The sequence below is a fragment of the Pungitius pungitius genome, chromosome 16, assembly GCF_949316345.1.
Source record: "Pungitius pungitius chromosome 16, fPunPun2.1, whole genome shotgun sequence".
NCBI lineage: Eukaryota > Metazoa > Chordata > Actinopteri > Perciformes > Gasterosteidae > Pungitius > Pungitius pungitius.
Genome location: NC_084915.1, coordinates 10,922,507 through 10,935,049, shown reverse-complemented (window position 1 = coordinate 10,935,049; position 12,543 = coordinate 10,922,507). Strand labels below are relative to the sequence as shown.

Sequence of the window (12,543 nt, the reverse complement as noted above, 5' to 3'; positions counted from 1 at the left end):
CAAAGTCTTCCAAATAAATGTGTGATTAATTAGTTTTAAAAAAAAGATCTATTGACAACCCCAGTATATATATCTGTTGGTCACGACTCCGAGCAGAACTGTGAACCACTGTGAGCTAGGTGTCACAACCACTTCTGCAGCTCAAATTGCTACAATACAAAGACTCTGCTGAGACCTCCTGCTCGTTCTGCGGCCTCCTGTCCCACTAGACCTCACTCCTTGAAAATCCATTCTTCATGAATTCTTGTGAAGTTAAAACTCCTTGTCCAAGCTTGACAGGCAACACTTTCTAGATACCCAGACAAAACACGCACATACACGCGCACGCACACACACACACACAGACCAAAACACGTGCTGGGCAGGTCATGTTTTCATTCCTCCCCTCTGATTCCATCATCATTACGGAGACTGGGCACATGGGGAAGATAAATAGGGAGGGGCTGAATTCTTGTGGGGATTTGAGTGAGAGACATTAGCATGGACAGGGCACTTCCTGTCATGAGTCTCTAGAAATACTTGCATGCCCTTAAAATAGAACAAACTCCTCACTCTAAGATATGGCGTCGGTTATTTCACACTATGGGAACTTAAGCAATAACTGTGGATATTGTGTAACTTGTATGGAATTCTATCATATGTCAACCAATGCAGTTTACCAAAAAAAATAGCAAACTAAACTCAAACCACACTGAAAAGGTTACTTGTATGACTGGAGTGGGTTTGAGTGTTTGATTCCCTAAACATGCCGAAAGGAGCAACGTGCATAAAACACTTTTCAAAAAGGTTCAAACGAAGCAATAATTCCCCAGAGCATTTCCCAGAAGCGTATCGAGTGTGTGAACAGTGTCAGGTCTAACTGACCTTTCATGACCACGTGACCCAAACTCAGTGGAGAGGTGAAATGTAAAGGCTGATTCCGGGGAAGTACGGGCCCCGGGGGCCTCGTAGACCTTTTTGTATGAAAGCCGAGCGCTCGATTGAGGCAAAACTGTGCGTGCGTGCACTTGGAACGCACACACCCCCTGCATGCTTACCAAGGCCCTTGATGAAGCTGATGACACTAGCCCTGCTCCATCTATTTGGCACTTCCATGGTGCGGGCAGCCAGACGGCGAGGAACAATGGCACAGTGGGTAGACGTGGGTAAAATGGGCCGGAACGGACGGATGGAGGAGGGACACGAGAGGGGGTGCGGAGTTGTGGAGGAGTAGCTGCGTCTACAAGGTGTTAAATGAAGCTCCAACGACAAAAAAGTGGACGGAATTCCTTGCGGAGCGACCGGCAGCCACCGGAGAAGGTTGCCTTTGACATCCAACTATTCCTGCCAAGACAGCTCTAACCAAAGCTGAACGTGTGGAGCTCCATCCTTCCGCTAAGCGACACACAGGTAAAGCGAGCTGTATCCCACATTCAATCCGAGTCAAACAGGAGCATAGGCGGCAACCGCAGACCCCGGGGAGCCATCGCCGGCCTGAAACCGCGTCCAAGAGTCTCAACCGCGGCGGAGACAGAAGACGCCGAGGCGTCTCCTCAAAATAGCAGAAGAGACGACCAACTCTGTCATGAGTGAACTCTACCAAAGGGGAACGAGATATGTTCCACTGCACTGCTGCGGCGGAGGCTCGGGTAGATCCGAGGCTGCGTAGGGCCCCATGCTCCAGAACTGCATGAGGCTAACTATCAGTTTCAACTTTGACTTCTGCTGCGACTCCGGCCCGCTGTCACGCCGCGGCGCCACAGCTCCCGCGCGACCTTGGGACCCCGTGCATTGGAAAAATTGCGTAGAAACGAAGCGCTTCTTTGCGAGGGTTGTCGCGGCTTCCCTTTTGGTTGTCAGTAGCAGTCAAGGAAAGTCTGCTTGTCGAGATCTGACCAGAAGAGTTTGTTGGAATTTCAACACTGCCCCGAGAGAGAGAGGCGGGGGGGGGGGGAGGTGCTATATTTAGACCACTGGAGGTCACTCTCTTACATACCCACCACTCCCACTGACCGCCACTCACACACAAGTCCACATACGCACACACACGCAAACACTGACGCCGGCACGCTTGCAAAAGTGTAAGCAACGTTTTTTCCCAGGCAGACAGTGGCAAATCAGGAAAACTCTGTGATCTAATTACACCAGAAAGTAAAAGGCACTGATCTAATTCAGAGAATATAAAGTTGACTCCGAACAGATAATCCGGTAAAGCTTCTATGTGACATAAATTTAAGACGCGTATACATGTCTGTGTGTGAGCCTTGGGGAGAAGAAATGAGAGTAGGAGGACGTAACGTCTCCAATAAAAGCTGTGGATATATAGCACACGGCTGCACTTCCCGGGACCCTAATAAACAATTGCATGACTTAGCATTTCAAGAGATTAATCAGCAGTAATCAGACACTTTAAGTCATGACATTTTTTTAGGAATATTTTCATATCCCTAAAGGGTTATTTAATAGCCCTTGGATCCCAAAAAGATGAGAGAGAAGCAGACAGGGAGGATAGGACAACTAAATGCATTGGTTGATTAATTCATGCACATAAAATGAATCCGCAACTATTACGATAAAGAAAAAGACTTAGCATAAACAGAGGCACAAAAATGCAATGATCTATAGATGTTGTAAATCCCGTTACTACTTACTAGTAATTAATATCTAGATTCAGGTTAACCTTCAACCATCACGTCATACAGACACAGAAGAATTCTGGAGTAATGAGTAATGCCGGCACGTGTGACAACACACGAAGGTCACCTGACTCATCAAGAACACAGCTTTCAAACTCATGTCATCAACATAGAGGTCAAAATCCAGACCCCAGGAAGTCGACCCGGGTCGGTAAGCATGGTAACGAGTCATCTTCGCTTATAAAGACAAATCTATCCTGTAAAGCTCGTACGGCTTGTTGGCAGTGCAATGAGTCATTTAAAAAAAAGAAAACAGGCAATTACCACCAACACACTGACTGCCGTGGACATGACCGAACAGAAACAAACCTGTACACCGTCAGAGGAGGCAGCTGACTAATAATCATTGCATTTTGTTCTTTTAACCAGCTGGGTTGTCTCCAGTGTGTGTGTGTGTGTGTGTGTGTGTGATGAGGTGGTTGATACAGGCCAAGACAAGTGTACTGATGGCGTCATATGGAACAAGTTCAACTAGATGAGGTCAGCTGTTAATCTAGCAATTTTCATTTAGTAAGTAACTCCTGCTGGACACCAAACCAAAGCCTTCTGACCGCGTTCATCCTCACGACCTTGGGCCGGGCAAACCAAGGCGACTAAATAAGGTCCTTCACCTAGAAGATGCCGGTCCTTCCCCATCTCGTTGTGGTTCCTAGGATTTCGTATTTTTTAATGTTGAAATGTTGAAAGTTGCGGCAGGGAGATAAATCAACACATGCCCTGCAACTCCTCTGTCATCCTCACACCAACATAGCCCCCGCTGACAGTAACCTTCAGCACACCGCTAAACGGCTTCCCCCACATGCACGTTCACACGCGAGAAAACGTCTGATGACACGCGCACAAAGACCATTGCACAATATAATTTCAAAGCAACCCACCACAAAGCTCCGTGCAGAGATGATAGCTAACAAAAACAGTGTGCAAGTCTATGTGTAAAAACGGCGATGACCAGGAGCAAGAAACATTGAAGGCTAACCTGCAGGCTGCATGGTCCCGATTGTATTAGAGTCCCATTAATGAAGCAGCTGTGCTCTTTTGCTCACTGTCGCGTCACAGGTTCATGAGCCTGGAGTTGAAATTGGGGAAAGTACAGCGTGTACAGTTGGCGACGGACGCAGAGGATGTTGTTGTTGGGCATTGATCACCGACATACAGTAGCCATACTTTCTGTTTGGTAAACACGGGCTCACTGACTGGAAAGCTGATTTCCAAGATGACTGTGAGAAGCCCATGTATTAAGGTTGACACAATGTCAACACAGTCTGCGTGTTTCACTTTTAATGCCCGTAGATTGGAAGAAAGTCAGAGACTGTTTGGATAAAAAAGCTGTATAGGCAAAACCGCCAGATTTACTGTCAACTAAACCAGGGGGGCTGTTTTCCCTCGCTCAACCCTCTGTCTTCTATTATTCCATTACATAACATCGCCAGATATTGACAGGGTGGATCATGCTGCATGCCGCCTGCAACACAGATTAACAAAACTCAAACATGCGTAGTCAGTGCTCTGCTCTGAGCGCGCCAGCGTCAACGACTGCGATGTGGTTTGCTGTACTCACTCCCTCCTAAGGACTTGAGCAGAGACTTGATGCTGATGTCAAAGAAGCCCGAATCCTGCTGGCTGGTCGCCATGGCTGCGGAGGCTGTGTCGCCACGGTGACAGACAGCCGAGGGAGGACAGGACGGCAGGATGAGGTGCCACGCAGGGAGAGAAGGGGCTGGGAGAGAGAGAGAGAGGGATGCGGGTGGGCACAGCCGGCGATGCGGATGTTGCGTCTCTCTGCTGTCAAGTGCGTCCCACTCTGTGCGTGCGCATGTGCACAAAACCGTGTGTGTGTGTCAAAGAGAATGAGGGGGAAAAAAACGGCAATCAGCCTCGTCTGCGCTCTACGTTGCTATCTTGCTGGCTAACACTCCCCATCCCCTCTCTGTTTTTCTCTATCAGGACAGTGATACACAGATGTTGGTAGACGCAAGCAGCCAATCCTCTCACAGGAAGATGCGAGAGAGAGAGAGAGAGAGAGAGAGAGAGACAGGGAGGGGGGGAGGGATGCAATAACATACAGTAGATGCCGCTGCACGGAGGGAGGCACAGTGAGCAGACAGTGGGAGGAGGGATAATGGAGTCGTGAAGATTATAGAAACAAAAAGGACGGACATCAAATGTTTCCCAATCACTTAGGTTCTGTTCTGACTCACAATTAGTGTAGACCAATGAGCCTAGAGCGGCACTGATTGGCAGTCAGTACCAGCCAGTAGTCAGCAACAATAACAAGGGGCATAGTGAGTCTATTCTGCAGGTACAGTATATTCTCACGTAGGTCGGAGTATGGAGTGGGTGCATAGTGCTAGTTTTGTTCCACAGCGCACTGCACAATGAATTGTATAGAGGTTTCCTTTGTGAGTGTACAAAATCACTCCTTGTTACCTATATGATTAATTTGTGGGGATGGAGGGGACTTGTGTTGATGTGACCCCATCTACTGCGTTTTTCTTTTAGTTTGACATACTCGAATATAAAACATCTGGTAACATATTCATGCATGTGTAAATAGTAAAACAAAATAAACAACATCAACATGCTCACATGGCAATTAATAGCTGTCCCAACTGTTTACCAGTTAGCTTCATTTTATGTTGGCTGATGGAAGGAAACAGTATGAGGGAGTGGACAACTCCATTGCATTTCAAATAAAACCAAACTGTGTTTTCAAGCACCGCTGTTTCTGACTCTCACAGAACTACGTGATGGATCGGCTGCTGTTTTATTATGTAGTTCTAACCAGAGCACATTTATTTTACACTGTCAACAGAAGGCAGGTGATGATTTGCCAGGTCATCAAACGACACACTCTAGGGCGGCGCTTCTGACAATTTTCTATACAACGTTCGGATTGGCGATTGGATCCTTGCTCATGTGCTCACTTCAGCACCAATGATTCTGGACACAGGGTGATTTTGCAAATATAGTTGCGGCCTAGGAAATAATTGATAACATCTGCTCTTGTAGTTTCATGTTTTTTATCTTGTCTTGAGAAATTTGTGTGGGTAAACAACGCAGCTACCGGGCTTGCCCGATAAAACGTCTCGTAATGACCATTTCAACCAGTTTACCGTCGCACCCACATTTAATTGGTCACTCACCTCCTCCGCTAATTACGCTGGCCAAAACTCCCAACCTTCAACCACCCTTTGCTTGCAGCTAATATGAACCTACCATTCTAATGCATTTATAGAGCTTTAGCATTTCTTCTCACAAATACGGCAATGTCGAGTGAAACAAAAGGCCGACGAGGCACGGCGGTCATTGTGACAGTGGCGCCCCGGTTGGGCGGCCACGAGTGGAAGCACCAGTAGATAATTAGGGTCATTGTGCAATTCCCTGGACCAACTGCGGAAGTGCCACAGGACATGTGAGCGGGTGAGGAGGGGGATACAACGCGGTATCACGCGAGGCACAGGGTGGCCTGGTTCACATTAACAGACAATTACGCTCTAATCCCAGAGGAGGAGGAATATAGCGAAGGCCTCCGCGTTCACCTGCTGACTTAATGAGGATCATTTGAACATTTGAAAAAAAGTGAACCAAAAGCGTTCTGCTCCTCTGTGCAGCACGCAGCCAAAAGATCGTTAGACACTATTTGACTTTCTTTGTCATCTCTTCATGCTCACGAGAAAGTCTGAACATCAACACACACCCCGGTGGAGGTCCTAGGATTCCTCGCATTCTGATCAGGGGCCTGGGCATGCCAGCTGTTGGAATGTGACTTTCCAAACACACAAACACACATACATGCACACACACGTACACAGTGAACTCTTATGACATGTGCTTGTGGGTGTTAACTGGTCCATCACAATGAACCACCCACCCAACCACAGACAGACAGACACAGGGTCACAGTTCACACAGTGGTGTCTCCTTGACACAGCTGGGCTGATCAAATAGATAGATCTAGTGCAGAATGTGTGTGTGTGCGTCAGAGGTTCTCATGCCTGGCATACCTGTCTCTCCAACATCAAAGCCTCACATGCTATTCCTTTTGACATTATCACAGCAAAGAAGCCCATTGCATTCATGAGGGTCGACAATTTGAATTTCATGATCGATGTGCTCATTAATTGAGAAGTGCGTTCCTCCTGAAACACATGTTTGTACTTTTTTCACGGTACACAAGCACGTATCTCTTCCCATTTGCAGATCATCCAAATCCCACAAAACTATATTGTCAGATACCAATCCATGAGTTGAGAGTTAAGGATTAAAAGACAATTCTATCGATATTGTAACATTGATTCACTCTGGACAATGGCATAATATGTAAATTGTGATTTAGCCCTGACAATGGCTTTAGTCAATTACTTTAGTCGCTTCTGAAGTTAGACAAGGACGAAGCTCCCCCCCCCCCCCCCCCGTGCTCGGGCGAACCGTTTGCCCGAATACAACCCCCCGCCCCCCCTGACGGGACTCAGACTATACCTATAAAAAAGATTAGTGGAGCAGTGTCGTGCCGTTTCTCTCTAAACAGAGAGTGTCGCTCTCCACGGGCTCTAAAGAAACCAGCAGAAAGACACTTGTCACGTGGAGTCATTAAATGCACAGCGTGGAGGAAACCTCGCTGTGGCGTACACAGAGAGACAGGTAGAAGGAGATCTGAAACATCCCAGGTTGGGTAAAAAGCCCAGCCCACATTCCAGCGGGGGGGGAGTTGAGAATCAGTCTTTCAGCTTGATGTCCGACCAGCTTTTCCAGCACGAGAAAAAAAGAGAAAAACAACCTCGGGCTGCTCAAAATGAACTTGTTCTGCATCACTCACTTCAACAGGGAAATTGTTTTCTCACCTTGTTGAGTTCACTCTTAAAAAAAACAAAAAAAAACACCAATGCCTGTCGGTCTGCACTTACCGTCAATGATCCTGGTCCTCTTTTTGGGCCACTGGATCTTGGTGAACCTCCCGGTAAAGTCGCCGGGGTCAAACATGTCCAAAGACAAGGAGGCAATGCGCTTCATGACTGCCCCATCCTGGCCCTGGCTCTCCAGGTCCAGACCTGAGTGGCCGTTGCAGTGGGCCGAAGTGCCGTTCGCGGGCCCGAGACTTGCGGTGCTTCCTAAGTCTTCTAAGGACATGTCTTCTAGTGACATGTCTCCACGACACGCAGGAGGTCAACACCCCCAACTTCTTTTGTTTCCTGTCAAGAACCTGCCCACCTCAGAGCTCGTGGGGAGACGCTACATGATGCTTCCACAGTAGACTCCAAAACAACACAAAGATGCACGAGTCGCCTAGTTCCAGAAAAACTACTCTTTAAAAAAAGAAATAAAGGAAAATCAAAGAAATTGTTTCGGCGGTCGTAAAAATTCCTGTTTTTGTTTTCTTTATCTCCTTTTTGTCCTTTTTTGGGTATCAAATTTCTTCTGGAAAAGGTTTCTTGTCTTCACAACGCCTTCATTCAATGCCGAGCCAGTGAGCTCACTGCTTTGTTGTTTCAGATACACGGCCCTCCTGAGAGTTCACGTTCTCCCCTCCAGAGTCCCTCACTCTTGCATTAAGGCGAAAGAAAATATGTGTCTTCTTTTGTCTGAGGGGCAATTCTTGTGAAAGTTAAGCCATCATCCTCTTGTGCTCTCTTTTGTCTCTAACCTGGTTCCTTCTTCCTCTCTCTCCAACAGGTCTCTCTCGCCGATCTGAGACCCAGCTGCGTGTCTCCGCTCTCAAGTGATGAAGAAGGAAGGGATCCAATTCCAAAAAGGCATCTTGATTGGGTGTTTTGGGATCTTATCCCCTGTCCCGCTCACCGTCTACTTTCCCTCTCTCTCTCTGCCTGGGGTTTTCCAGCCACCTCCCTCCTGTCACTCAGCATTCACCGAACTACTTCTTTCCGGGCTCGCACATAGTGAAGAAGCGGAGCGCGGCATGCTTGTGCTTGATTCAAACAGCCAACACATGGCCAGGTGGGCGGTGGCGTCTCTGCACTCACTGGTCCAGGCTGTTTAGCCAGTTACTGTAAGCTCAATGCGTTGATGGTGTAGGATTACAGGGGGCAGACACACCCCTTTACGGAAGGTGGGGAGGGGGACAAAGCCAAACACTATGAACGCACAGACAGTGTTCTGTTGAAAGTCTCAATTAGCAGATGTATTTAAAAAAAACAACCTTGAGGTTTGAAATCAGCGCCCACATATTCAAATACTCATCTGTTTTACAAAGGTTGCAAACACACATACACTCAAAGTTAAACTGCAGAAGTTCTTCTTGATGACAAATAAACATCTCAAAAGCCAAACGACCTCGCTGTGGCTTATCTACACAAACCATCTTAGAGGAAGTACTGCGCTGCGTTTTGGTCTGGCCGGCCCTAATTACATGTGGTCCTGTAATGCTGGACAATCTTCACTCTCAACAACACATGCATGTTCTGCCTCCACACTTTGAAGGCAGAACGTCAGAAAGGCAAAAAAATAAACATAATGTGCCACATTAAGTTTTTCCCAAAAAGGAAAGAGAAAGTCACTGACTGGAGGCACTAAGCCGGTATAAGTTGATCAAAGGTGAACAAAGTCGAACAATCGTCACACTCTGCAGGTAGGCTAGCTAGTATCTCTCAGCAGACACCTACCCTGAGGGGACTTCCTGTTGTTTATGACACCATTGTCATGACATCATCTCCATTAAGTGCCTCGCCCCAAAGCTTGTGTGTGTGTGGATTGGAAAAAAACAAATCGTTCACCTCCTCTTTGTCCTTGAGTAAACACAATGAATGAGCGACGGTGTTGCAGCACCGAAGATTATCACTGCAGAATAGCCTTAGAAAACATCGCTCTTAAAATCTATTTTATTGTAAATGGCAGATCTTCCTTTCTTTCTTAAAGACCCTTTTAAGTGAGATTTCTTCTGGGACATTTGTAACAATTTCTCCAGCAACCACCTGGCACAGGAATAGTTAAATGATGGCCAAAAAGCTCAGGGGGGGCACTGTGCCAAGGCCAGTTGGAGAGGTGGGCCGTCCCTCGAGGAAGTCCAACACAGCAAGTATTGAGGCAGACGCACTCGCTCCTACCCACAAACCGGAGGTTGCTTTTTTTTTGTTTTCCTTCTTTCATTAACTGACAACCCCTGTGACCGGCCGGTGAAAGAAAACACAAAAGTTACCCAATCAACTTGAGGAATGTGTTGGCAAACAAAAAGCAGGCCGCTGGGCGGGAGGAAGGGGAGGGGAGGGGGCGGGTGGGTTGATGACGGTAGAGACACGAAACAGACGCAACGGCTATTCGTCGCTCATTTGTTTGCTCGACTTGGTGAGTCAGCTGTGATTATGCTCAGTGGGTCAAACGCTTTACGTTGTCACTCTCGGTGTCGGTCCATTCACGTGCACTCTTAATTCTGCAATGTAAATTAAACAAGTGCCCGATTGTTTTTTACGTGAGAGGATGAGTGTGTGTGTGTGTGTGTGACCACGCCGATCTGAGATACACAAGGTGGACAAAAAAGATTATTTGCATACCCCCAAAAAATCCCGCAAGGTCAATTCTCACGCTCCTACCGGTAGATGTTGCACATAAATCAGCCTGAATTTGAGTTATGAGATGCCTTTTTTGCAGCTGTACAGACATGCTCTGGGTGGCTGGGACAACCAAACACACCCAAACAAACATACACACACACCACACTGGATGAACAGCAACAGCATCTTAATAACTATAATTTATCCACCGTCTCAGCGTCCATTCCTTCACGTATTTCTGTCTCTCAGTACTTCATCCAAACCCAGACTTTCCCTCACATCCGTACAGCTTCATCATATCCGATGGCCTCTGTGTTTTTGTCTGTGGAGCCGGAACTAGGAAGAGGTGAGCAAAGACAGAGCAGTGCCAACCGGACAGAAACATGAAACCATTTCCTTACAGTAAAAAAGGAGGCCACAAGGAATGTGCTTTTAATTTACTTGATATTAAGCCTTAGTATGTGTTGAAAATTACCTACCTTAATAAATCTTAATAAAATAAGTTACCAACTGTGTTGTTAGTTTACATCTGGGTCACAAGATGAGCCAGTAAGCATTCTCCGAAAATTGTGTCCTAAATCAGTGCCATATCTGACCACTTTATAAAGCCTGAGTTCAGATTGTTAGGTGCTGGCGCGCTTAAGTTGAGTGAGCTTTTAGGCTGGTATTTCTGTAGTAGGAGCTGTTTTTTGATTAAAATATTGTCGGTTAGCTGGAGCACAGAAATTTGCCTCTCACTCCACATCTCGCTCACAAACGCCCCCACAAAGGCTATTTTTGATGGGAAATATTGATAGCATGTAAATAACAAGTGTTTTTAACACTTTGAATATTATTTTGGATGTTTCATTGTGGTATAAACTGTTGATTTGCCGGTTTGCAGCCATTGCATCAACTGACAAGTGCCCCCAGGGCACATTTTGAAAGTTATACTTTCACTTCATTCTGCACCGATGGTTTTGACCATTTTGCAAAGTTCTTCTTGACAGGCTTTGAGCCTATGGAGGCCGTCCTGAGGCGGCTGGTCATTGTTTGTGTATCAGGGCAGCAGCCTTGTTATTACATTGAACCGCCCTGTTATTTTCACTTCACTTCTTCATCAGAGATGACTGTGGACGTTCTGGAACCGGGCCAAATAAATAAACTAAAATGAACTGAACATATTTTGGATATCTCACAAGTGTCATCTCATGGAATGAAGATGAAGTTAAAATAATTAGAAGACAAATTAACTACCACAAGTTGTAGTCAAGTACAACTGCTAGAGCTATCATCATAGTCATAGGCAGCATCAAGCCCTGACATTGGCTCTACAATGGTGCCCCCTTTAGTTCATTAGGTATATAATAACTCACCTTATGCAACTGGTCACATTTGTGCAGTCACACATTAAATTATTCATTCATCATTATTAGCCTGTGATATGTCCACATACAAACAGTATGCCCTGCAGCCTATGGATATTTATATACAAAAAGGCAAAGAGAGTGATACGTGAAGAAGATCTTTGGGGCATTTAATTTGCAGATTCATGCTTCCGCAAACAGCCTCAGTGCCGTCAAATCTAATAGCCGTAAGAAGACCTAAAATCACACCCTAAATCAAACACCCTAAGACACACATGTCAAAGGAATTAATTCTCAACCAGACGTCTAGATAGGTACATCAACACAAGACTCAACCTGACTTTGACAACCTGAACGTATTGATTACTGATTATTATCTGATAACAGCTATTCTATTGGCAAAATTGAGGAGATGAGTTTGACAATAAAATAAAGCACCTAAGGCAAAGCCAGAAAGGGAGTGTGGTGCTGTGTGTGCTGTGTTTATAAGTGGACCGGGTTATGCAAGCCAGTGGGAGTGAGGTGCCGGCACGTATCTATGGGAACGAAAGATAGTTTATCATCTGAGAACATGCTTCACCAGTGGGCAGCGAGGGAGAACTAACAGGCTTTCTGCACCTTACCCACGAGCAAAGCTCGTCAACATCAGGGGTGGGAAGTTAGTGATCGGTGGTTTGCACACAGCGCTGAGCAACAGAGCGCGTTGCTCGTAGTTCACAGGGTTTACTGTGGACTGTACCATCATAATTTAACTTCCAAAACAGCGTGTTAAACCAAATATGACATTTTAGTATGGAAAAGACATTAGCTATTAGTGTCAACGTGGTCAAGTAAGAATTTTCAAAGTGTCGCGGGGGGGTTGGGGGCGAGAGATGGGGTACACCATGAATTGGTCCCCAGTCAATCACAAGGCTGACAAAGAGAAAAACAACCATTAACTCTCAATTTCACACACAATTCAGTGACCAATTAACCTAGCCCCAGAGCATGCTTTTGGACTGTGGGGGAGGAAGCCGGGAC

The 12,543-nt window shown here is 46.3% G+C and overlaps 1 protein-coding gene across 5 annotated transcripts in view; it reads right to left on the bottom strand.

Moving 5' to 3' along the window:
- Positions 1-12,543, bottom strand: part of fryb (furry homolog b (Drosophila)) — a 46,308-nt gene that overhangs the window by 32,058 nt on the left and 1,707 nt on the right. The window contains exon 1 of one of the 5 annotated variants that reach the window (XM_062558111.1): positions 7,580-8,932. The exons of 1 other annotated variant lie outside the window; for it this stretch is intronic. In XM_062558111.1, coding sequence (XP_062414095.1) covers positions 7,580-7,817 — 238 coding nt within the window. In that variant the 5' untranslated portion in view covers positions 7,818-8,932. Of the gene's footprint in view, positions 1-1,037; positions 1,524-4,233; positions 4,629-7,579; positions 8,933-12,543 lie in introns of those variants that run through there. 3 more of the 5 variants (XM_062558112.1, XM_062558115.1, XM_062558113.1) reach the window with 3 other exon arrangements.